The 21,634-nt window shown below is 42.7% G+C and overlaps 2 protein-coding genes and 1 long non-coding RNA gene across 5 annotated transcripts; 1 reads left to right on the forward strand and 2 right to left on the reverse strand.

Annotated features, from left to right (window-relative positions):
- Nucleotides 1-1,511: 1,511 nt before the first annotated feature.
- On the reverse strand, nt 1,512-5,755 carry LOC112158038 (general transcription factor 3C polypeptide 2; the record flags this gene model as incomplete). The annotated part of the gene is given in 8 exon segments (XM_024291210.2): nt 1,512-1,589; nt 2,027-2,109; nt 2,230-2,405; nt 2,653-2,786; nt 4,377-4,432; nt 4,505-4,941; nt 5,248-5,305; nt 5,393-5,755. Coding segments are annotated over 7 exon segments (980 nt in total), but the record flags the coding sequence as incomplete, so codon positions are not given.
- Nucleotides 5,756-6,729: 974 nt separating this feature from the next.
- znf512 (zinc finger protein 512) lies at nt 6,730-13,726 on the reverse strand. Of its 3 annotated transcripts, XM_024291209.2 has the most exons (15): nt 13,588-13,726; nt 12,176-12,296; nt 11,665-11,720; nt 11,515-11,570; nt 10,942-11,444; nt 10,378-10,467; nt 10,177-10,301; nt 9,913-9,999; nt 9,734-9,832; nt 9,506-9,673; nt 9,024-9,221; nt 8,851-8,952; nt 8,552-8,614; nt 8,321-8,419; nt 6,730-7,989 (listed from the first exon to the last, which is right to left on the reverse strand). In XM_024291209.2, the coding sequence occupies exons 2-15, from the start codon at nt 12,267-12,269 to the stop codon at nt 7,435-7,437; spliced, it is 2,295 nt and encodes a 764-aa protein (XP_024146977.1). In that variant the 5' UTR covers nt 12,270-12,296; nt 13,588-13,726; the 3' UTR covers nt 6,730-7,434. The 3 variants fall into 3 exon arrangements, with proteins under 3 accessions (XP_024146977.1, XP_024146976.1, XP_036066451.1); XM_024291208.2 differs by having other exon boundaries at nt 9,506-9,832; XM_036210558.1 differs by having other exon boundaries at nt 9,506-9,832; nt 12,176-12,334; nt 13,588-13,707.
- A 97-nt stretch (nt 13,727-13,823) lies between these two features.
- LOC112158039 lies at nt 13,824-17,036 on the forward strand. The gene is made up of 2 exons (XR_002921258.2): nt 13,824-13,955; nt 16,655-17,036. It is a non-coding gene; the product is annotated as an uncharacterized LOC112158039 (long non-coding RNA).
- Nucleotides 17,037-21,634: the final 4,598 nt, after the last annotated feature.

Here is a 21,634-nt window from a genome sequence, read left to right on the forward strand (position 1 = left end):
TTTCGTTCCACGAGATATGGTTCTACACAAATTGGTTCTAAGCAATTTGGTTCTATGTGACTTAGTTCTATTTGACTTGGTTCTATGTGATTTGGTTCTATGTCATTTGCCTCTATGTGACGTGGTTCTATGTGACTTGATTCTATGTGACTTGGTTCTATGTAATTTGGCTCTATGTGATTTGGTTCTATGTGACTTGGCTCTATGTGACTTGGTTCTATGTGACGTGGTTCTATGTGACTTGATTCTATGTGACTTGGCTCTATGTGATGTGGCTCTATGTGATGTGGTTCTATGTGACTTGGCTCTATGCGATTTGGTTCTATATAATCTGGTTCTATGTGATTTGGCTCTATGTGATTTGGTTCTATGATATTTGGCTCTATGTGACGTGGTTCTATGTGATTTGGCTCTATGTGACTTGGTTCTATGTGATTTGGCTCTATGTGATTTGGTTCTATTTGACTTGGTTCTATGTGATTTGGTTTATGTGACTTGGTTCTATCTGATTGGGCTCTATGTGATGTGGTTCTATGTGATGTGGTTCTTTGTGGCTTGATTCTATGTGACTTGATTCTATCTGATTTGGTTCTATGTGATTTGGCTCTGTGTGATTTGGCTCTATGTGATGTGGTTCTATGTGGCTTGGCTCTATGTGACTTGATTCTATGTGATTTTGTTCTATGTGATTCGGTTCTATGTGACTTGGTTCTATGTGATTTGGCTCTATGTGATTCGGCTCTATGTGATTCAGCTCTATGTGATTTGGTTTTATGTGATTTGGCTCTATGTGATTTGGCTCTATGTGATGTGGTTCTATGTGATGTGGTTCTATGTGATTTGGCTCTATGTGATTTGGTTCTATGTGATGTGGTTCTATGTGACTTGATTCTATGTGACTTGGTTCTATGTGATTTGGTTCTATGTGACTTGATTCTATGTGATGTGGTTCTATGTGACTTGATTCTATGTGACTTGGTTCTATGTGATTTGGTTCTATGTGATTTGGCTCTATGTGATTTGGTTCTATGTGATGTGGTTCTATGTGATTTGGCTCTATGTGATTTGGTTCTATGTGATGTGGCTCTATGTTAATTGGTTCTATGTGACTTGGCTCTATGTGATTTGGTTCTATGGGACTTGGTTCTATGTGACTTGGTTCTATGTGACTTAATTCTATGTGATGTGGTTCTATGCGATTTGGTTCTATCTGATTGGGCTCTATGTGATGCGGTTCTATGTGATGTGGTTCTATGTGATTTGGTTCTATGTGACGTGGTTCTATGTGACGTGGTTCTATGTGACTTGATTCTATGTGATTTGGCTCTATGTGTTAGATCCTCAGGAACACAGAAGGTGAAACAAACTCAAACAGAATCCTGGTTCGGATGATTTAAGGTGTTTTTGTCAGAAAAAGACATTTTTGAAAACATTACATCTTTTCTGCATAAATAAATGCAGAACCTTTGAACTTCATCTCTTAGATTTCTCAGAACTTGTCAACAGCGTACCTTTGTGGAACGGCGTTCCAGTCTCGGGGGGAGGGAAGCCACTCTGGGAACACCCAGCTGCTGAGGTTCTCTTCCCGGCTGAAACCACAGGAAGTGGAGATCTCTCAGGAGGAAGTGACGTCATACGTTCTTGTTTACGGTTAAACGTGACGACAGAATTCAGATGAAACTTTTGGTTAAACTCAGCCGGGATTTGAACCATGATATTCCAGTCTCAGGCCGGACACTCTACCACAAGGCCACTCAGCCTAGACATTTCCAGGGGCTCCGATTCTTGTTTATTCCTCTTTGGAGATTGATAAGATGGCACGGTGGTGTAGAGGTTGGCACTCAGAAGGTTCAAATCCCAGCTGGGTCTTTTCTGTGTGGATTTCTCCTCTCATATACATTCTGTATGTGACTGATGATCAGTCCAGCTGAACCTCCCCTCACCCAACTGTGGTTAGGATAGGCTCCAGCAACCCTAAAAAGAACTAAGCAGCTTTGGAAAAAGGGAGGGAGGAAACACAACTTACAACTTCCTGTAGGCGTCAGTGGCGTCCCAGGCACTTTTGATCATATTGAAGGGCAGCCCGTTGTATAGGTTACTGCTCACAGTCTGCAAGACAAAAGGTCCACGTCTGACAGGAAGTCTTCGTGCAGCGTCTAACCATCATGCTGAGAATGAAACGGAGCAAAAAGCAGAGAAACCCAGAGGAAGAGCAGAGCGACCACTGACGTAGTTCCTGTGATGCACAGTGGGACGCCTCTCAGGAACCCCCAGGTCAGAGTCCGAGTCCTCAGCCTCGTCTTCGTCTTCATCTTCTTCTTCTAGCGGATCCGCATCTTCTGAAGCATTTGGAACAAAATCTTCATCCTCCGAAGCGTCGCTGTCTGCACGCTTCCTCTTCCAACCTTCACGTCAATAATCCGTTCATCCAGTCAGTCGGAACAAAACAAAAAGACAAACGTAAAAGATCAGTTAACCAGGATGTTGAAGAGTCTCAAACGTCCATCACTTCATCCTGTTTCTCTACTGCAGTTCTACGATCAGCCAGCAGGTGGCAGCACACGAGCCTCAGTGAGGAGAGCAGGTGGTTTCAGGCTCCAGGACGGAAGGGAAACTCTGACCTACAGTCTGAAGAAATGAGTTTTTCTGTACCTCTGCCTTTCCTCTTTTTTGGAGTTTGCTCCTCGGATCTGAACTCTTCATTCCCGGGATGGCACTTGGATTCTGGATCGTCGCTGGGATGGGACAGCACCTCTTTAGCCAGGAAAGTGAGATACTTCAGCGCCCTGCAAGATTTACAGTCAGAGTCCGTGACATTAGGAGGCTGCAGAAATATCTCCAACATATTTCATCAGAATCTGGGAAAATGGGTCTACTTAAACACACGTTAATGCACGCATGGCTGTGGTGCAGTGTCTCACCACATGGTACATCTGTCTGTAAAAGAGCAACTTTTCCTGCCAGTAAAACCTGCACGACTCCACAATTCACATCCATTTTTGAACCCTCTGTAACCCTTTTGGGGTCAACCCCAGCTACCGTTGGGAAAGGTGCAGTACACCTGTCCACCTGTCCAGTGAAACTGTTTTTTGTACTGCAAGAAGAAGATGGAGTTCCTGGAGAAAACCCAAACATCTCCTGACAGAAAGGTCCCAGCTGGGATTTGAACCAGGACCTTCTTGCTGTGAAGCAGGAGTGCTAACCACTGCACCACCAGTGCAGCTCCTCTGCTCTGTCATTTCCAGTATAATGCCTTTGAAAAATTTCATTTTTAATTTTTTTGTTAAACATTTCCTTTCTGCTGTAATCCGTGGACCGGGACCGGACTGACCAACAACGTTTCCTTTTATTTCTGATTCTGAAGGAAGTTTTATTTTGAAAACCCCCTGGACTCATCCCTGATGCATGCCGAGCCGCTCTGTCATAAATTCATCTGCTACTTTCCTAAAGCATCTGCTCCAACCGCTAAATTCAAACCTCAAAGTTAACAAAAAGAAACTTATTTTGAAAGTTTGTTTAGGCAGGAAACAAAGGAAGAGGCTTCCACTTCAAAATAAAAGAAATATCTGCATTTAACAGACAAAAACAGGATCTCATTGCTGTTCGCTCCGACCATGATAATAAAAATAATAATAATGTAGACTATTCATCAAGTGGCTTTCTACTGTGACACAGATGTTGCTAATAAAGTTATTCAAACTGGGAATTTATGTTTTATCAGTTTAGTGACTTTTTATTTGTATTTTGTTGCATCCTAAAAGTCAGACGAGGCTGAATGTTTTTAGCTTCCACTTCGACAGTTACAGGTTAATTTCCTTAGTTTCCTTCACAAAATCTAGACTATAAATAAAGTTTAAACCGATATTTTAAAGATAAAATGTATCCTGAAAAGTGTAGAGAAACTAGAGGCTAAAACAGGTATCACACACCTGAGTGTGAGCGGTCTACACATTTGACCCCTGGGGGGCTTAAATAGATTATAATTCAGACACACTTCGATCATTGTGTTTTCTTCTACTTCTTAGGAAATTATTCAAACTTTATTTAATAATTCATTGGTTGAATGTGTCATTTATTAATACAAATGTCTATTTATGATTAAGAGTCATTATAATTCCTTCATTTATATGTATTTCCATATTTACTTCTCTTTTCCAACTATTTTATGGCAAATTGTCCAAAGTTTGATATATAAATATTTATTTTACATAATTTAAATCCTTATGACAGAACCATGGACTTGAACCCACAACCTTTCCATCTCAGAGCAGACACTCTACCACTACTCCACTGAACATAACAGAGATTTGAACATAAAAATACCCATAACTGCCCTAAAACTCTGTATTTTCTTGTAGGTTCCGAGTTGAACTCACGCCTTGGCGGCTCCTCTCCTGCGGCGGCCTCCTGGTTCCGGCTCCTCCCTCGGCTCCTCCCTCGGCTCCTCCCTCGCCTCCTCCCTCGCCTCCTCCCCCGGCTCCTCCCTCGGCTCCTCCCTCAGCTCCTCCCCGGCTTCAGATGGAGGCTCCTCTGCAGGCGGATCAGGAGGCGGATCCACGTTTCTCTGCTGCTTCCTGACGTAGCTCCTCTTGGGCTTCGGCGTGCCGTTCTCCGGCTGCGCCGCTGCTGCGTCCCGCCCCCCCACAGCTCTGCAGGTCCCTCCGTTGGCGTTTTCCTCCTTCACGGGATGCTTCCGGGGTCGTCCTACTTTTTTAGGCTTTTTTGCTCTGGATTTCAGGATCTTTTTCTTCCTTTCTTCCTCCTCCTCCTCATCATCAGTTCTCGTCTGACTGTTGGACTCTTCTTCCTTCGGGCCTCTTCTCTGAGCTTCCTGTTGGACAATTTTACGAATGTTCTTTTCATCACTTTCGTAGTCGTTGAGGTATTTTGGGGGTTTTGTTCTCCGCCGGCCTTTGCAGAGCTCCGACGGCGACGACTGCCCTGCAAACAGACGCATTTAGTCATTTCATCTGACCGCTTCTTCTCTGTTCATGAACTCAGTGGAATTTTAGTGGAATCCATTTTTGGTTTGTTTAAATAAAGTTTTTTTTTAAGTTATTTGCACAAAGATTTAAATCTTAAATGTATATATATTTGATATTCTTCACTTTACATGACATGAAAAATGTTTGTTAAAATGTTTAGCATGCTGAGTGTAGATAATCATCACATAGATGAGTCTATGGTTGGTACAAACCTTTTTTTTCTTTTTAGCTCTATTGACAAACAACATAAGTTGGTACAAACCATCTGGAGGCTCCATGACGTCACAGCTGTCCAGGAAGATGTTTCCTCATGAGGAGATCTTCGGCCAAGAGAGGAGACGGTAGAACATATTATATTTTTGTTTCATAATTCTTAGATAAAGTGTGTTTTTAGTGTCAATAGGAACCTGCATCTTCATTCAGCACCAAATTCAGTTGAAGAATGAGACAGTTTACTAGCAGCTAGCTGTTTACACATGTAAACACTTAATAAACAAACAAAACAAACAAACTCTTATAACTACTTAATGTCTCTGATCCTTTCGGCATATTTTCTAAATGTGACTTAAGTAAAAAGTCTCTTTTAAAAAGAGTAATTCTCTGCTCCTCCTGTTAGCTAAAGCTGTAAGCTAACCTCAGAGCTAAGCTAGGCAGCTTCAATGACCGTAAAGTACAACACTCTTCCTATGAACCAGTAAATGTCACGAATTTGACGCGTTAACGTTAAAACCTCTCACAGCCGAGCGGCCAGGCTTCCCGCCCGGTGGCGGACACCGACCGTCTACGTACCGGAGACGTACCCGACCTCGAGCGACCGGGATCGAGTCCCAAACGCGGCGGACCGCCGGAAACTGCCGGGAACTGATGGACCGGGCCGACGAGACCGGTCTGATAAAATCGTGTTTTAATTATTATTCTTTGCAGGTGATAAAACTACAAAAATATAAACGCATGTTTCTAAGAATAATTATGCAACACGGAACCAACAAAACGATGACTTCCAACCGCCATGTTAAGTGTGAGGGGATGGGTGTTTCCACCGCCCCCTACCGGCAGGATGAGGCGTTCACTGGAGACGGCAGCTGGAACTTCTGACTAAATCCACGAGATTTACAGGTATATAAAAGATTATAACTTTAGAATAAAGGGAAAATAAAATAGTTGTTTTTTCTGTTTAATATACAACATTTAATATGTTATAATCAATTATTGTTCTCTAGTTTGGTGAATTTTCCCCCTGAAAATTTTGTTTTTGGCTTAAAATAATAAGTACTTTAATTTCTTTTTATATGTATTTTTGTGAAAATTTTCAGTTTTTGTGAGTGTGTTTGTTTGAAAGTAATAATCAAAAACCTTGAGCAACTTATCTCTTTTTGGAATTTTATTTTATTTTTCTTGTATCCTTAACCTCTATTTTTAATGACCATGTAAATATGTCTTCTCTAGTCCAAAACAGAAATGTATGCAAATATAAATGATATAAATAAAAGAGGTTTATACGAATAAACTCCTCCTTGTGTCCAAAGAGTCACAACCTTCTATTTGTACAATAAAATCATCTGTCCAACATAAGAGGCTCTCAGCTCTAAAAAGTAAAAACATACATCTGATAATTCTGTTACAAAGTATTAAAATGAGGAAGCCAATAAGCAGATATGAAAAGTAATCTGATTACAGCTGGACCTGAGGGGGTTTCTTTGACCTTTTTGGCTGAACTGGCAGAACAATCACATCTGACCCCACGTGGTTTGGAAAACTGACATTTAATAAACCATCCGGCTACTGTCGAGGTTAGAGAACAGTTGTGGTTCTTTAATCGACTCATTTCATCGTCAGTTCACAGGAAGAGAAAAGAATATAACGGAATGCTACACCGACTTTTGTTTGTGTGCTGATGGTGTCATGGACAACATAGATGCAAACATGTTGCAGACATATTTGAGTTTGGCAGCTCATAAATACAACAGACATCACGTATAATAAAACACGATTTGATCATGTAGGGAATGAATGTGGAAGTGTAGAATTTGAGAAAGAAAAGTCAAATTTTCTTCCTAAAAATGTAAAAAATAAGCAGCACAAAGGAAGACATGTTTGTTTCTTAAATGTGCAGCTAACTAATGATCTATTATTGGGTTAGTTTAACCTCTTGCTTTCATTTAGATGCTAAATGAAGATGATTTTGGAGCAGAAGTGGTTTGATATTTACATGGAAAAGCAGACTTGACTTTATCAAAGTTTTTAAAGAAATAAACACAGTTTTAGATTCCACAGAGATGCTGAGACACTGAAGTGATTCATGTCCACAGTTTGAGGTTGTCTCAGCGTTTTTCATCTTCTGAACTCTTCAGCTGCTCCGTCCTCCTGATGAAGTGAAGAATGTCGTTTTAGTTCGTTCTTTTCCATGTGAGTCAGGTGAGCACCAGCTCACAGGTGAAGTTCTGGTCTGTCAGGGCTCCATCAGGGCCGACTGTTTCAGACTCCACAGCTGGACCTGCCTCCGCCCGTCCTTCTGCTCCGCGGAGGAGCTGCTGCAGGTTCCTTCAGCACCAAAACCAAAAGAACCGGTCCGATTCCCCGACTCCCCGTCCGCCTCCTCCTTCACTCTCATTTTAAAATCCATCATCTCGCCGCCGTCCTCCTCAACTTTACTCACTTCAGCCATTGACATGCCGACATGCCCAGGTAAGGGCGCCATCTCCGCGCGGTCCAAGTCCACCCACAGTGGCGTGGAGGCGGGCTGCAGCGGAGTGTAGTGGACCTGCTGCAGGAGCGGGTCGGCCAGCGGTTGGAGGTTCTGGTTCTCCTCATGGTGGAAGTGGGTTTGCTGCTGGAGGTGATGCAGCGGCTGCTGGTGCAGGTGGTGCTGAGGCTGCTGATGATGCTGCAGGTGGTGTTGGTGGTACTGAACCAGCTTGTGCGAACATGGATCCACCTCCTTTGGCTGCTTCTTCAGGAACTTCTCAAACTTCTTGAAGGCTTTTTTGTTTGTTACAAACCAGTCCTGTTGAGACACAAACAGGTTCACATCTTTCTCCTGGGATCTGAAGTTGATTAGACATTTTTATTTTATTGACTTTGGATAACAGCAATTAACAACAGCTAATTTATATATATGTATATATATATATATACAGAATACTCAGATATAGCATATTTACTGTATATACATATTTATATATATAAATATATATACATATATGTATATATATGTATATATAAATATATATACATATATATACATATATGTATATATATTTTGAAGCCCAATGAGGCAATTTTCGGGGGTTCTCCAGGTTTAAAGGATTCTCCAGGTCAGGACCAGCTAGAGTTACCTGTGAATGCACAGAGTTGATGTGATATTTGACTCCGCTCTCAGAGTTGAACTCCTTGTTGCAGATGAGACATCGATATTTTCCAGCCTCAAATTCACCCTAAAAATAGAACAAAAAACATTTTCAAGCACTACAACCTCGTCGTTGTCCGATTTATTGAAACCAATGAAAATTATTTTAAAAAATTCTTTAATTATTGAAAAAGCTCCAAAGTTAAGTCAAACGCCGCACCTTCGTGCACAGGCCCAGGTGAGCCTTCAGCCCCGAAACACTAGTGTAGACGCAGCTGCAGCCCTGAGAACAAAAGGTGCGTGTTACAGGTGTGTCCATCGGCAGGAAGTTCCTGATGCTAAAAGTATCCAAACTAATCTTATAAATCTCAACATCAGTCAGACGTTAGATGATGACAGAAAAGAATTATCAAACCGCGTGACGGTTGGAATTCGACATTTGGGTATTTTATGGGATATAAAGTAAATGTTTCTGCTCAGAGAACCGATTGGACTCCCCTCAGGTGCACGCTGCTTTACCTGGTTAGGACACGGCACTTTCCTCTGCAGCTTCACCTCGTTCTTCCACTTCCTCAGGACTTCCTGGCTGAAGGCGGGCAGACCGGGCCGAGCGTATTTCAGCTGAGGAGGACAGGAAGTCAGTCCCTAACTGTCCGCGGGTTCTGAAGAATCGCTGAAGGTGTGGAACCTGCCTTTTTGTCGTCCGGAACCAGGTCCGACTGGAACTTCCTCTTAGGCCAGTCTTTGGGCAGGTCATTGTTGGCGATCTCGGCCAGGTGGAAGTTGGCCACCTGGGCTGAGGCCCGCTGCACTCGGCCGCTCGCCGTCCTCTCGGGGTCGGAGTCCCTTTGGGCCTTCAGCTCCTCGTCTTCCTCGGCTTCCTGGGGGGTCTGAGTGTGAGGAAGATGTGACTCGGTGATCGAGAGTGTAACCCTTTAATACCGGAGCTCCAGAGTTTGTTCTTTAACTTGTCAAATGCTAGCACAATCAGTGTAATTCCAGTAGATTCAGAAGGAGAAAAGTGAGCCGCTTTTCTCCTTCTGAATCTACTGGAATTACGTTGATCATGTTCACGGTTAAAAAAGATTTTGTGTTTAGGCGTCTCCAGGTGTTAAATGGTTAAAGACATTCTCAGCTCCACACAGACTGAACCACACACAGGTGGATGCCTCACAGGTGCGTGCTCAGATCTCAGGTGATACTCCAGCCCCGCCTTGGATCTGTACGCCTTCCCGCAGTGAGAGCAGTTCAGCAGCATCTTCTCCAGCTCCGACGGCTCCTTCCCGCACTTCTTCATGTGGTACACGTAGCCCATGATGCTGGTGAAGGCGGCGGTGCAGCCCTGGGGGAGGAAAACGCCGTCACCATAACCATCGAGGGGAGGAGCATCAGACATACGAACCTCTCTGGAGCATTTGAGTTTTCCCAGACGCTTCAGGATTTTCCGGAGCTTGTCCTTCATGGCGTGGTCATCCAGGTCCTTGGTGTCGTTCACTGTTGGCTGGAGAAACAATGTAGAAAACTGGGTCTCGTTTGGATGAACGGCTGCACCACAAACGTCTGAAGAAGAAGAAGACTCACCAGGTGGCTGTGGTCGGCCATGATGTGGTACTTCATGCCGGTGGAGGACTTCAGCTGCTTCCCACAGTGCTGGCAGGTGAAGGGTTCCTGCACAGGTGAGCAACGTTCTTTAACCACCAGACAGACCTTAAGTTCACTCGTGAAGGAGGCTTCATCTTTGGACTCATTTACACGCTTTTATTTTGAAAGCTGAATATTTCAGTTTTTTATCGTCTAATTTAGAACATTTTGTTCCTTAATTAGACACATATCTCCAGTACTCACCAGTCTGCAGTTCTCCATGTGTTTCTTCAGCCCCTCCACAGTTTTCCTGCTCACACTTCTGCACTTGGGGCAGGTCACTCTCCCCTTGGCCACAATCTGGATCTGCCAGCGCTCCTCTTGACTTCCTGTTAACATATATGTTATATACATTTTGTTAAATATATTTAGAGGTTTCCTCTCAGTATTGACCTGTGAGCTCACCTGGAGGATACAGAGGAGGCTCCTTCTTCACCGGGACGACTGGAGGTTTCTGATCTTCACACTCTATCGAGGTTTTTCCAACATCAGAACCTGGAAGTTTATACTGACTTATTCATGAAATTCACTTTGATCAAAGGAATGAATCTGAGATTAATATTCATGAAATCAGTGAGACACAGAATTAGGAAAAGAAATAAGTGAGTAAAGTCTAAAATTATAAGAAAAAACTCAAAAATTAATAAAGTTTTAAGATGAATTGAAGAAAATAAAATATTTATGAAAATAAAGTTATAAGAAAAAAGTCAAAATTGCTCAAGACTAAAGTTATAAAATTGTTATGAAGAAGTCAAAGTTTTACAAAAACAAAATCATACAATTATTTTTAAAACGCCAAAGTTTTACTAGAACAATGTTGTATAATAGTGACAAAAAACGTTAACATTTTTGGGAAAATATTCAAATATCTGCCCCCTGGTGGCAGCGGGAAGTTTTTCCTTCCACTTCTCTAAAATCTCCATTCATGTTCTGAACTCATGCATGTCTCCACGGATCGTGTCAGAATACCGGGCCTCCAGATGTTCCCTCCGCTCGCCGCGCTCCAGCTCTGCTCCTGACCCCACGTCTGTTCCGGTCCGTTCCCTGGATCTCTTCCTCCGTTCCAGACCGGATTCTGATCCGGTTCTCCTGCCCAGCCCGGCTCAGTAGCCCGGTCCCGGCCCGTTATCCAGACTTGATCCGGTCTGAGGCGGCCGTCATCTCCTCCTGACGTCCACGGCCGCTCCTGACCGAGGTGTTCAGTTCTGTCTGTCCCGGCGCTCCAGACTCGGTCCTGCGGTGGGTCTGGTATCGGGCTCCAGGTTTCTGGTTCTCTGCTGGAGTTCCAGTCCTGATTCTGAAGGTCCGGATGCTCCCTGTTTCCTCCACCTTCAGGCCAAAGATCTTTGCCTCCGGTTCTGGGTTGTGTGACGGACTCGGACCCGTTAGCCGAACCGTCTGAGGATGCGAGGGAGCAGCTGCTGGCTGGATAATCCACTGTTGCCATGGAAACGTTCTGCAGATCCTCATACCTGATAGTGATAAAACAAACATCACTGATACTGATGCCAGGAGCTCCTGGTTTAGAGGAGGGTCCCTCACCTCTTCCCCCTGAATGTTCTCCTCATTACAGCGTCGTGATCCTCAGAGTCTTCATTCTGGATCAGGATCAGGATCAGGAGATATGCTGATGATATGCTGCTCTTTATGACCGAACTAAAGGGTTTTCATGGAGCACGAGTGGATCCTCACCACTGAATACTCGCCGGAGTTCAGGTCGCTGGAGTTCTCAGGTATTTGCTGAGCAGCTGATGGAGAGGAAACGAAAAAAGAGATTTTATTTAAGGAAGAAATGATTTCAAAGATCTGGAGAAGATAGAAAAGTCTACTGCTGCTCATCCCAGGAGAAAAAGTCTGAATTTCATGAGACTAACGTGCTAAAAATATTACAAATACAGTCAGAATTTTCTGAGAATACGTTCATAAAATTATGACAGTGTGAAGATAAAGTCATAAAATACTAATAAAAAGCTGTGGGTGGAGTTCAGATGATGTCCTGTCCCTCATCTCAAACCTCTAAACACCATCCCAGCATCCTCACGGTGAAAGGACCGGCTGTTTTTACCGCTTGATGCCAATGTAACCACGACCGCATGGTGACACATTCCGGTCAGGATTAAAATAATCTACCAGGATTTCTCTCCTCTGCAGAATAAACGTTCTGATCCAGATCAGGGCAGAAAACTCTCCGTCATTTCTTTACCTGGAGCTGCGGTTTTCCGGTGGGACGGCGCTGGCTTCCTCTTCCGCGGCACGTCCAGAGGTGACATGTCCCCCCCGCTGAAGGCGGAGTCCATCCTAGGAGGACCGGCGGCGTCCTGCAGCTGAAACCGGACCGAGACATCAGAAGGAACGACAGAGTCTGGATGTCACCAGGAAGGGGTCGTTAGAGGTTTGATTAAAAAACTAAATACTATTTTAAGAACATTTGAAATAAAACGTTATATTTTTGAGTTTCAAATATAGAAAAATAAGTGAAAATCCTTAAACTTTTCTGGTTTTATTTAACCTCAAAGCTCAAACAATTAATAAATCGTTTATTAGTAAATACTAAACAAAAAATATAATTATTATAATATAATTAAATTACATATAAGTACATTAAATATAAGTATTAAACAATTATTGTACAAACAATAATCTTTTTGAACTCAAACTAATTTAACATCCGACTTCCTGTCAGTTTTTTCTGCATCAAGAGCTTTAAAAGAAATGTTTGAGATAAAAATAAAACATTTTCTGCTCAACTCATTCCAAGCAGAGGAATGATGCGTTCATGGTGGTCTGTGCTTCTCCACTTCACACCTGGTCTGGACCCAGTCTGACTGCAAACTGTTTAGCCAATAAGATGTTAGAACCACCAGAGCTGATGTTTGGTGTCCCTCAAGGCTCAGTTCTGGATCCTCTATTTATCGTTATTCCTGTTGGAACCGTATTGAACAGTTTATGTCTCTCTCTTCATTTACTGCTTTTTCTGATGCATCAGTAAATTCTAGAACTCTTGTTCCTTCACTCGCTAACCTCTAAAGTTAAACCCCGTGAAGACGACGGCTTTGATTTTGCTCCTCAGAATCAGATCTCGCTATACTTTATTTGGACCAGGATGTAATTTTTAACACGTGATTTAAAATGCAAAAAGATCTTCATCACTGCTGTCCTGCTGCAGCTGTCTATTCAATTCTGGATTTATTTTAAAATACTAGCTTTTGTTTTTTTTCAGCAATAAAAACAACAGGAAAAGTTACTAAAAATATATAAATAATAAATGTATTTAAGATATTAAAGTATAAATTGATTAGAAAATAAAATGTTATATTCGTTTATCCTAATAATAAATACTCATATTTATGTAGTCATACATTGATTTGATTGAAAGATGACAGGAAGTGAAATAACTTATAATAATATAATTTAACATTTTTTGTCATAATTTGTTTCAATAATTCCCTTTGTGTATTCCTGAAGTGTTTTCTGTTGTTTAAACTCCCTTTTCCGACGGTTGAAATGAACCCTGAAGGCATCTCCGTTGTTTGCATGAATGGCAGAAATGTTGTAAAAGATCAAAGCGAGACTCCCGCCGCGGTGCCTTTGATGGAAGAAGATGTTGTTGTTTACCTTCAGACACAAACACGCGTCGGACGCGCCTCCTGCTGTCTTCAGGAGGAGGTGCGGGAGAGCCTCCCGTCCTCCTGCTCACTCCCTCCGCGAGGACGGCCGGCCTCCATGTCCGAGCCCGGCCTCTTCCCGCCACTCTCCTCCCGCCGGCGGGACCTCCGCGCGGGCGGCCGTGAAGGGCGGAAGGCTCGGCGCGGAGCGGGAGAGGAGCCGGCGGGCTGCGGGCGCGTCCACGCGGGGATGAGCGCACGGGCCCGCGGAGTGCGGCTGTTCAGAGGAACGCCCTCCTCCTGGAGACCCGCAGCTGCTGCTGCCTTCACGGGCCGTCGGACATTCGGCTATCGAGTTGAATGATGGACATTTAAAGGGTAAAGAAGAACCATTGATTAAAATTGTTTAAAAAATGTGTTTTTAAAACCTTCTTGTGGCTTTTTTGTCATGATTTACGTCATGTAGAAATTTAAGATTTTCTATTGGAATTAAAAATGCCTTTCTGGGTATTTATTCATTTATTTCAATTAAGGAACAGATAAAAAATGCAGTTTGAAAAAAATAACATTTGTGACGAAAAAGAAATAGGTGGGGCTACAAGCTCTCAGCTCCACCCCATTCTGATGCATCCACAGATAGATCCACGAACGTCATGAGCTGGAACCTGGATTGTTTTGATTTCACTGTCATTTTTCTTGCACCACTAATGTTATCTTGAGACTGTAAGCTAGTGGGAAAGTGTGTAAACAAAAGGATGATGGGACATCAGTGCAGGCTTACACTGTAAAAAATGAAACACCGGATCAATTAACAAAAGTTCTGTAAATTGTTACACTCATTTTTTTGTTTGTTTTCATAAAATTAAAATGTTGGGTTGATAGTTTACTCAACTCCAAAATGTAATTAGATGAAAACTAATTATTTTAAATGCAACAGATTTTGTTAATTGATCCAATTTGGACATTTTTACTGTGTACTTCTACACTTCCATACAACTGAGTTTGACTAAAAACTACATCATCATAATTAAAAGACCGATAAGAGCGATTTAGAAAGGATGAAGCTGCACTAAATGATAGATTTGACTTAAATTTTTACTGCATTTTTAAATCTGCTGTAGCAGGAGGATCTCATTGAAATAATCAGGGGTTGTTATAATGTAAAAGAAGTTTTTGGATGTAAAAAATGGAACAATGTTGATAAATATTGATTCACAAAAGCATAAATAAAGTGTATTTTTATAGTTCGTAAACATGTTAAAGGTTGCAAACACCTTCCCGAAACCTGAACTGTGTGAAGTGTCATAGACTGTTTCGTCTTTGTCACTCAGAATCATTAACCTCCAACTGGAGGTTTCTGATGGTCATGGAACCCCCACCATGGGCCCCACATCCTTCAGGGAAACACGTCTGAGATGTGAACTGCTCTGGCCACTAGGGGGCAACATCAGCCCTCTTTCTGACTCTAGAAAAGTTAGATAAACCCCTTTTTTCTTTAAAACTCAGCGGGAAAAGTCAGAACAGAAATCCACATCATCAATTCTGAAGAGTTAAACGAGGAAAAGCAGATTTATGTCCTCCCAGGGGAACTCGTAAGGATGAGTGATGGTGTGTTCATCTCATTTGAATAGACTTCATTGATGTATAATCACAGTGAATATTTACAGCTAAAATAACAAGTCCAGACCTGAGAGGAGGAACTCTCAGAGCTCCTGGTTCTGGAAGATCCTACTTCATAATCGGCCTCGTCTTCCTGCTTTACATCCGTCAGCATCACTTATTTTCAGAGGAGAGAACTAAATCTGCTCCAGGATCAATTCCTCCTCATGGGGGGCTCTGGTTGTCATGGGAACGGAGGTGGGCGACTGAGCTCCGCCCACACCTGCCTCATAAATCCTGCTTCCTGTGGTCAATATGAAGCCGGACGGCTTTGGTTTGTGCTCGTCTCCTCATCACAAGACGATGAATGTGACAGGAAGCTGGAAGACGTTTGAATCCTTCAAAGCGGTCACGCTATAAACGTTATTATGTTTTCTCCTGTTCACCCTAAAAACTCAATCACACTTTCAGCAATTTCTGTGATTTTTCAGCCCCATTGAAATGAAAGACAATTTTTTTTCCAATTTATGGAGCTAAAAACATTCAGCATGTTCAGGAAATTCATGCGTGTGCTTTGAGTATTGTTAAACTTGACGCACTTATTGAAACTGAAACACAATTATTTTATTTACAAAATTCACACATTTTTTGTGCTCTTTGAAACCTATAAAATATTGGTACTAAACGTTCAGCATGTTAATAATCCTTCTGAGGTTTTGAAGGCTAATTTTGAATTAAGCTAATGTTTGAGTCATTTCCTAACATTTTTGGATAATTTAGCATTAATGAGGTTTATTGGGCTGTTCTTGAGTTTAGTTAATATTTTTGCACCATAATATTTTTGGCTGATCTTGGCTCATGTGTTTAGACTTATTCTGAGTCGAGCTAGTATTTTAGCAATGCTAGCTTTCTTGGCTAATGTTACATCTACTGAGGATTTTTGAGCCAATTAGAAGTTAAGCTAGTATTTTAGCAACACGCTAGCTACTTTGTGGCTAATATTTCACCTATTAAGGATTTTGGTCTTTTTTTGAGTTAAGCTTACATTTTAGCTAAATCCTCCTTTTTGTGCTACTTTGGCATCTACTGAAGTTTTGGGCTAAGTCTGAGTCAATGCTATTTACACGTTTTTAATTTTCTTTTTTAAAAGAAATTCTTCCAAATCTTTGTGCACTTTCTGCATTTTTAAGTCTTTGGCAACATTAACAAAAATCTTGAGCATTTTCAGCAAAAACAGCACATACAGCCACCACATTCGACAAAAAGCACTTACACTGTAATTATCGCAGAAATGCAACTTTTCTAGTTTTATTCCTCTTGTTGACTCCGATCTGACAGACATCTGCTCACCTGACACCAACATTCACTCCAGACAATTTCTGCCTTTTTATTGTTTAAATCTTTTATTCATCTGCAGTTCATTCATTTAATTATCAGGTGAATTTATCTCAAAAATGATCAAGTTTGATGTTTTTTAGGTTCCATCTCTGCAAACATCCACTCACACCTCCTACCTGCACCTGGATCACCTGGATGTAATCACCACGTCACTGACGACGTTCCTGCTCAAAGACCGGATTATCCGGACCGCCCGGAGCTTCTGCGGCATCAATCACATCGCCGTGGACCTTTTTCTGGCAGAGATGCTCCTCAGTCAGTCATCCTACCAACCGCCCAGCAGGGCCAGAAACCCGTCTGCAGGTTCTGTTGCTTCATCCATCAACGCTTCGGTGGAGATGACAGATTCTCATTAGTGTAAAGTGCTGCGGAGGAACGAACGGGAAGGAAAATGTCAGATAAATGACAAAAAACAGGGATAAAAGATGAACAAAATGAAGAAAGAGAAGCAAAAAAGAAAGAAATGAAAGAGAATAAAAGAATCAAAGTCCAGTCATTAGTTTTTATTTCATAAGTCACAAACCTAAAATTCCCTTTATCTTTGTTATACACGTGACAAAGACAAATATCTATAGCTAAAACTGTTTTTATAAGTCCACCAAAACTACAAACTCCAGAGCTCCGCCCCTTCACGTTCGGCATCATTTAAAACCCTGAATGTCACCTGGAGACTCCAGGAGTTCATGAGGAGGTTGGGAGATATCTAGAAATGTTCTTTACAGACGATACATCAGGAGGTGAGAAGATAAATCAATGAAAAAGGGTAAAAGAACGAGGAAAAGATGTAAAGATCCACATATTGAAACAGATTTTTAGAAAACGTTTTCTAGATGAAGAAGATCCTAATCTGGACTCAGGTTATCCCAGAGGATTTGAAGTTTGGAGGGAAAACTGCATCTGCAGCACTTGAGTCTGCAGGATTCTTCTGAGAACATCCTTTATGCACGGATGACAGACCAGCTTTCATCTGCTTTAGCCAGAATCATTATTTCAGCTGAAATTAAACTGAAATGATGAACGGCGTCTCCTTAACAAGTCTTTCTGCAAACGGATTCATGTCATTTCCCTTACAGTCATTTACATCATCAGAGGAGGTAGAATCCATCCTCACACTCTCTTCATTTTTAAATTTAGATGAACTCGGGCCAAATAATGCCTCCTGTGCACTTCTTCAGTCTTTTATCTCCTCAGCACACAACTCTGATCTGAGCAAACGCAGGAGAGGATGGAGGAGGAGAGCAGGAGAGGATGGAGACGGAGAGCAGGAGAGGATGGAGACGGACAGCAGGAGAGGATGGAGGAGGAGAGCAGGAGAGGATGGAGACGGAGAGACAAAGAGGATGGAGACGGAGAGAAGGAGAGGATGGAGGAGGAGAGCAGGAGAGGATGGAGATGGAGAGAAGGAGAGGATGGAGGAGGAGAGCAGGAGAGGATGGAGGAGGAGAGACGGAGAGGATGGAGATGGAGAGCAGGAGAGGATGGAGATGGAGAGCAGGAGAGGATGGAGGAGGAGAGAAGGAGAGGATGGAGACGGAGAGAAGGAGAGGATGGAGGAGGAGAGCAGGAGAGGATGGAGGAGGAGAGCAGGAGAGGATGGAGATGGAGAGAAGGAGAGGATGGAGACGGAGAGAAGGAGAGGATGGAGGAGGAGAGCAGGAGAGGATGGAGATGGAGAGCAGGAGAGGATGGAGAAGGAGAGCAGGAGAGGATGGAGGAGGAGAGACGGAGAGGATGGAGATGGAGAGCAGGAGAGGATGGAGATGGAGAGCAGGAGAGGATGGAGGAGGAGAGAAGGAGAGGATGGAGACGGAGAGAAGGAGAGGATGGAGGAGGAGAGCAGGAGAGGATGGAGGAGGAGAGCAGGAGAGGATGGAGATGGAGAGAAGGAGAGGATGGAGACGGAGAGAAGGAGAGGATGGAGGAGGAGAGCAGGAGAGGATGGAGATGGAGAGCAGGAGAGGATGGAGATGGAGAGAAGGAGAGGATGGAGACGGAGAGAAGGAGAGGATGGAGGAGGAGAGCAGGAGAGGATGGAGATGGAGAGCATCAGTATGCATGGAGCTTCAGACCAATCATCTGTGGTTCATAGAGGGGACGAACGGCTGACCTGATGTCTGTGAGACAAGGTCAGGAGGCGGGGCCTAGAATGACAGCAGGTGGAGGACGAAGCTGCAGCCCCACGTATGGATGACCTGCTTCCAGCAGGGGAATTTTTAATTTGAAAAGTAAAAAAAAACAACACAAAAATAAATCAATTTAAATAAAAACTTCCATGTTAAATTAAAAAACAGACAAAACCAGAGACTGAAAAAGAAAAGAATAAAACCTGAAATGATTAAAACAGTCTCTGGAATCTTTTCTTTATAGATCTATGACCTCAAACAGATGTTGTTTCTTCTACCACATGGTGGCACCAGCATCTTGGCAGCTGAAAACAACAGAAAATGTTCAACAAACGAGGCAGCAGAGATGACAGGTGGAGGGAATCATGGATGGAGGAGGAGGAGGAAGGAGGAGGAGGAGGAGGAGGAGGAGCACCTGAGGAGATCTGACCTCCAGCCTTCAGGAAAACATCAAACTTTTTAACTAAACAACCTGACAGAGAAAAACACAGAAATGCTCTGAATGAACCAGCTGTGAAAAAACACACAAATCCATGAAGAATTAGGAGAAATGTTGGAGAGAACGTCGACTTTTTCAGCTCAAATGTCTGTTTTGAACACAGAAACATCAGCTAATCATGAAGGAAAGTTAAATCATTAAAGCACAACCACTATAAAGCAGGGGGGGGGGGAGGCTTATGGTCAGAGTGGGCGGAACGGGGATTTCTCCAGAGGGACATAAACGCCTCACGCCCCCTGAAGATCCGCCTGTGATGTCAGACGCTTTAATGAGGCTGCTTTAGATGACTGGCGCCGTAACTCACTTTAACACCTCGACACTATTGATTCTAATCAGGAAGAATTATGCCGCAGAGGAGCAGGAAGATGAGCTGGAGATGAAGAAACCTCTGAGCATGCTGGGAAACGGCGCCGCCTGCAGCCCTGACAGGGAAATGACTCACCTGCTAACACAAGTGATCCCATCTCACACAGTGTGATCATGTGGAGCGACTGACAGTTTAATCTGAAGAACCAGAGGGAAAATGTCTGTCATCGTTAACTCTTTAACACCTGAGGCGTCGCCGGTGACGCTTAACACAAAGTCTTTAACATACGGTAACTTTTGAACCGTTAACAGGATCATTCCAGGAGATTATGAAGGAGAAAACTGTCTGGTCGAGGTGCTTTTCTCCTTCAGAATCTCCTGGAATGATCATGTTCTCGGTTCAAACGTTACAGTAAATCAAAGAACAGAAACACTGAAGCTTTGGTGTCAAAGGGTTAATTAATGGCTACAAACTCTGTTTTTATCGATAAAGTTTTCCAATTATTTTCATGTTTAGAGGTCTATTAAATAAATAGATAAATAAATTGTTGTAGGGTACCTGCCCCGCCCCCACCTCATGCCCCGCCCCCCACAGGTTTAGCGACAAGACAAATTCATGAAAATCCCACTTATTTTCAAAATGGCCGCCTGTCTGTGGTTTTATCTCCATAGCAACCGTTTTGGTTTTTAGTCGTTTGGAGGTGACGAACGAGTCGATATCATTTTTAGAAAAATCGGCAAAAGTACGTTTTTCGATTTCCTTAGCAACGGACAACGTCTGCTAACCACGCCCACATTCCTGATGCAGTCATACCGTCTGATGTATCGTTTCGCTCGGCTTGAGCCAACGGATTCATGTGTTACGTTTTCATAGTATTGCTGTAAAGAAGGAAAGAGACGGGGAAACGTTTGGAAGCTAACCACGCTAACGCTACTTTACAACATTTTTCTAAATGATGCTCGAGGATAAAGGAGGGGATGGATAGAAATCCCTCTAGAGGAGGAGTTTACATTTGTAGAAGGCACTAAAGGGGATTTATTTTACATTTCAAGATGGAGGTCTCTACCTGAGGTCAAAGGTCAATGACATTTCTGTTATAGACTTAAATCTGGAGACGTGTTTGTCCAATTCCTTAAGGGTTACTGCTGTGGTGGTCATTCCTGGAGCCTCCTCCTGCTCCTCCTCCTCCTCCTCCTCCTCCTCCTCCTCCTCCAGTGTTCCTCTCCTCCGTTTTCAGTGCTGTGATGACATCTGGACGTGGATCTGCAGCGTTTCCCTGAGTTTGCAGGATGAATGTCTCACTTAGCTTGTTTGGCAGAAAAAATGCGGCTTTTAAGTTATAAATAAAGATGAACTTGGATCAGATTCACTTTAAACAAAACAGTTTATTGATTTTTAATAATAAAACATTTTCTGAACTGAAGGAGGGAAGAATTACTCCTGACGCAGCAGGAGGAGATCCTCTGATGACACTCTGGTCTTCATTTTACAGCTCTACCAAAGCCCCGCCCCTTTTCACCTGCTCAGGCAAGAAGGTTCCTCCAAACAAATCGCGCTGCCTCTCTCGTCTCAGATGTATTTGGCCTGATGTGGATGTTCTTCTTCACACAGACGAGTTCATGCAGAGGAACTGGACTTGGTCCCAGCACAAGGATCAGGTCTGTTCAGGTTGAAGATCCTCCACAGTCTGTTTGTCTGAAGTCCATTTATGGAATCTTCCTCATAATGCTGAGCTGTCAGAATCCCAAATCCCAAATCCAGCTCCCTGGAGATCCCTCAGAGGTCTCTGTGAAACACCAGTCTGCACTGATTCTCACTAGACAGATACATGTAGACCACAATGCATTGCATTTGAATGATTTTTTTATTTAAAAAACTGTATTTGAAGCTGTTTTTGCTACATTATTCACATTTTAATGGTCTTTGTAAAATGTTGATATTAAGTTTTTACTTCAACCAATCAGTGATGTTTACTGTTTAATAGATCAAAGTAGTGAGTATTTGGTTTTTAAATCCAGGTTACTGTAGTTTTAGTACAGAGGGAATTCAGACGTGATGTTTCAGGTCTTCATGATCAGTGTTTGTGTCTTAAAGATCCAGTAGAATCAGAACAAACTTTATTGCTATAAAG

This window comes from Oryzias melastigma, linkage group LG24, assembly GCF_002922805.2.
Source record: "Oryzias melastigma strain HK-1 linkage group LG24, ASM292280v2, whole genome shotgun sequence".
Taxonomy (NCBI): domain Eukaryota; kingdom Metazoa; phylum Chordata; class Actinopteri; order Beloniformes; family Adrianichthyidae; genus Oryzias; species Oryzias melastigma.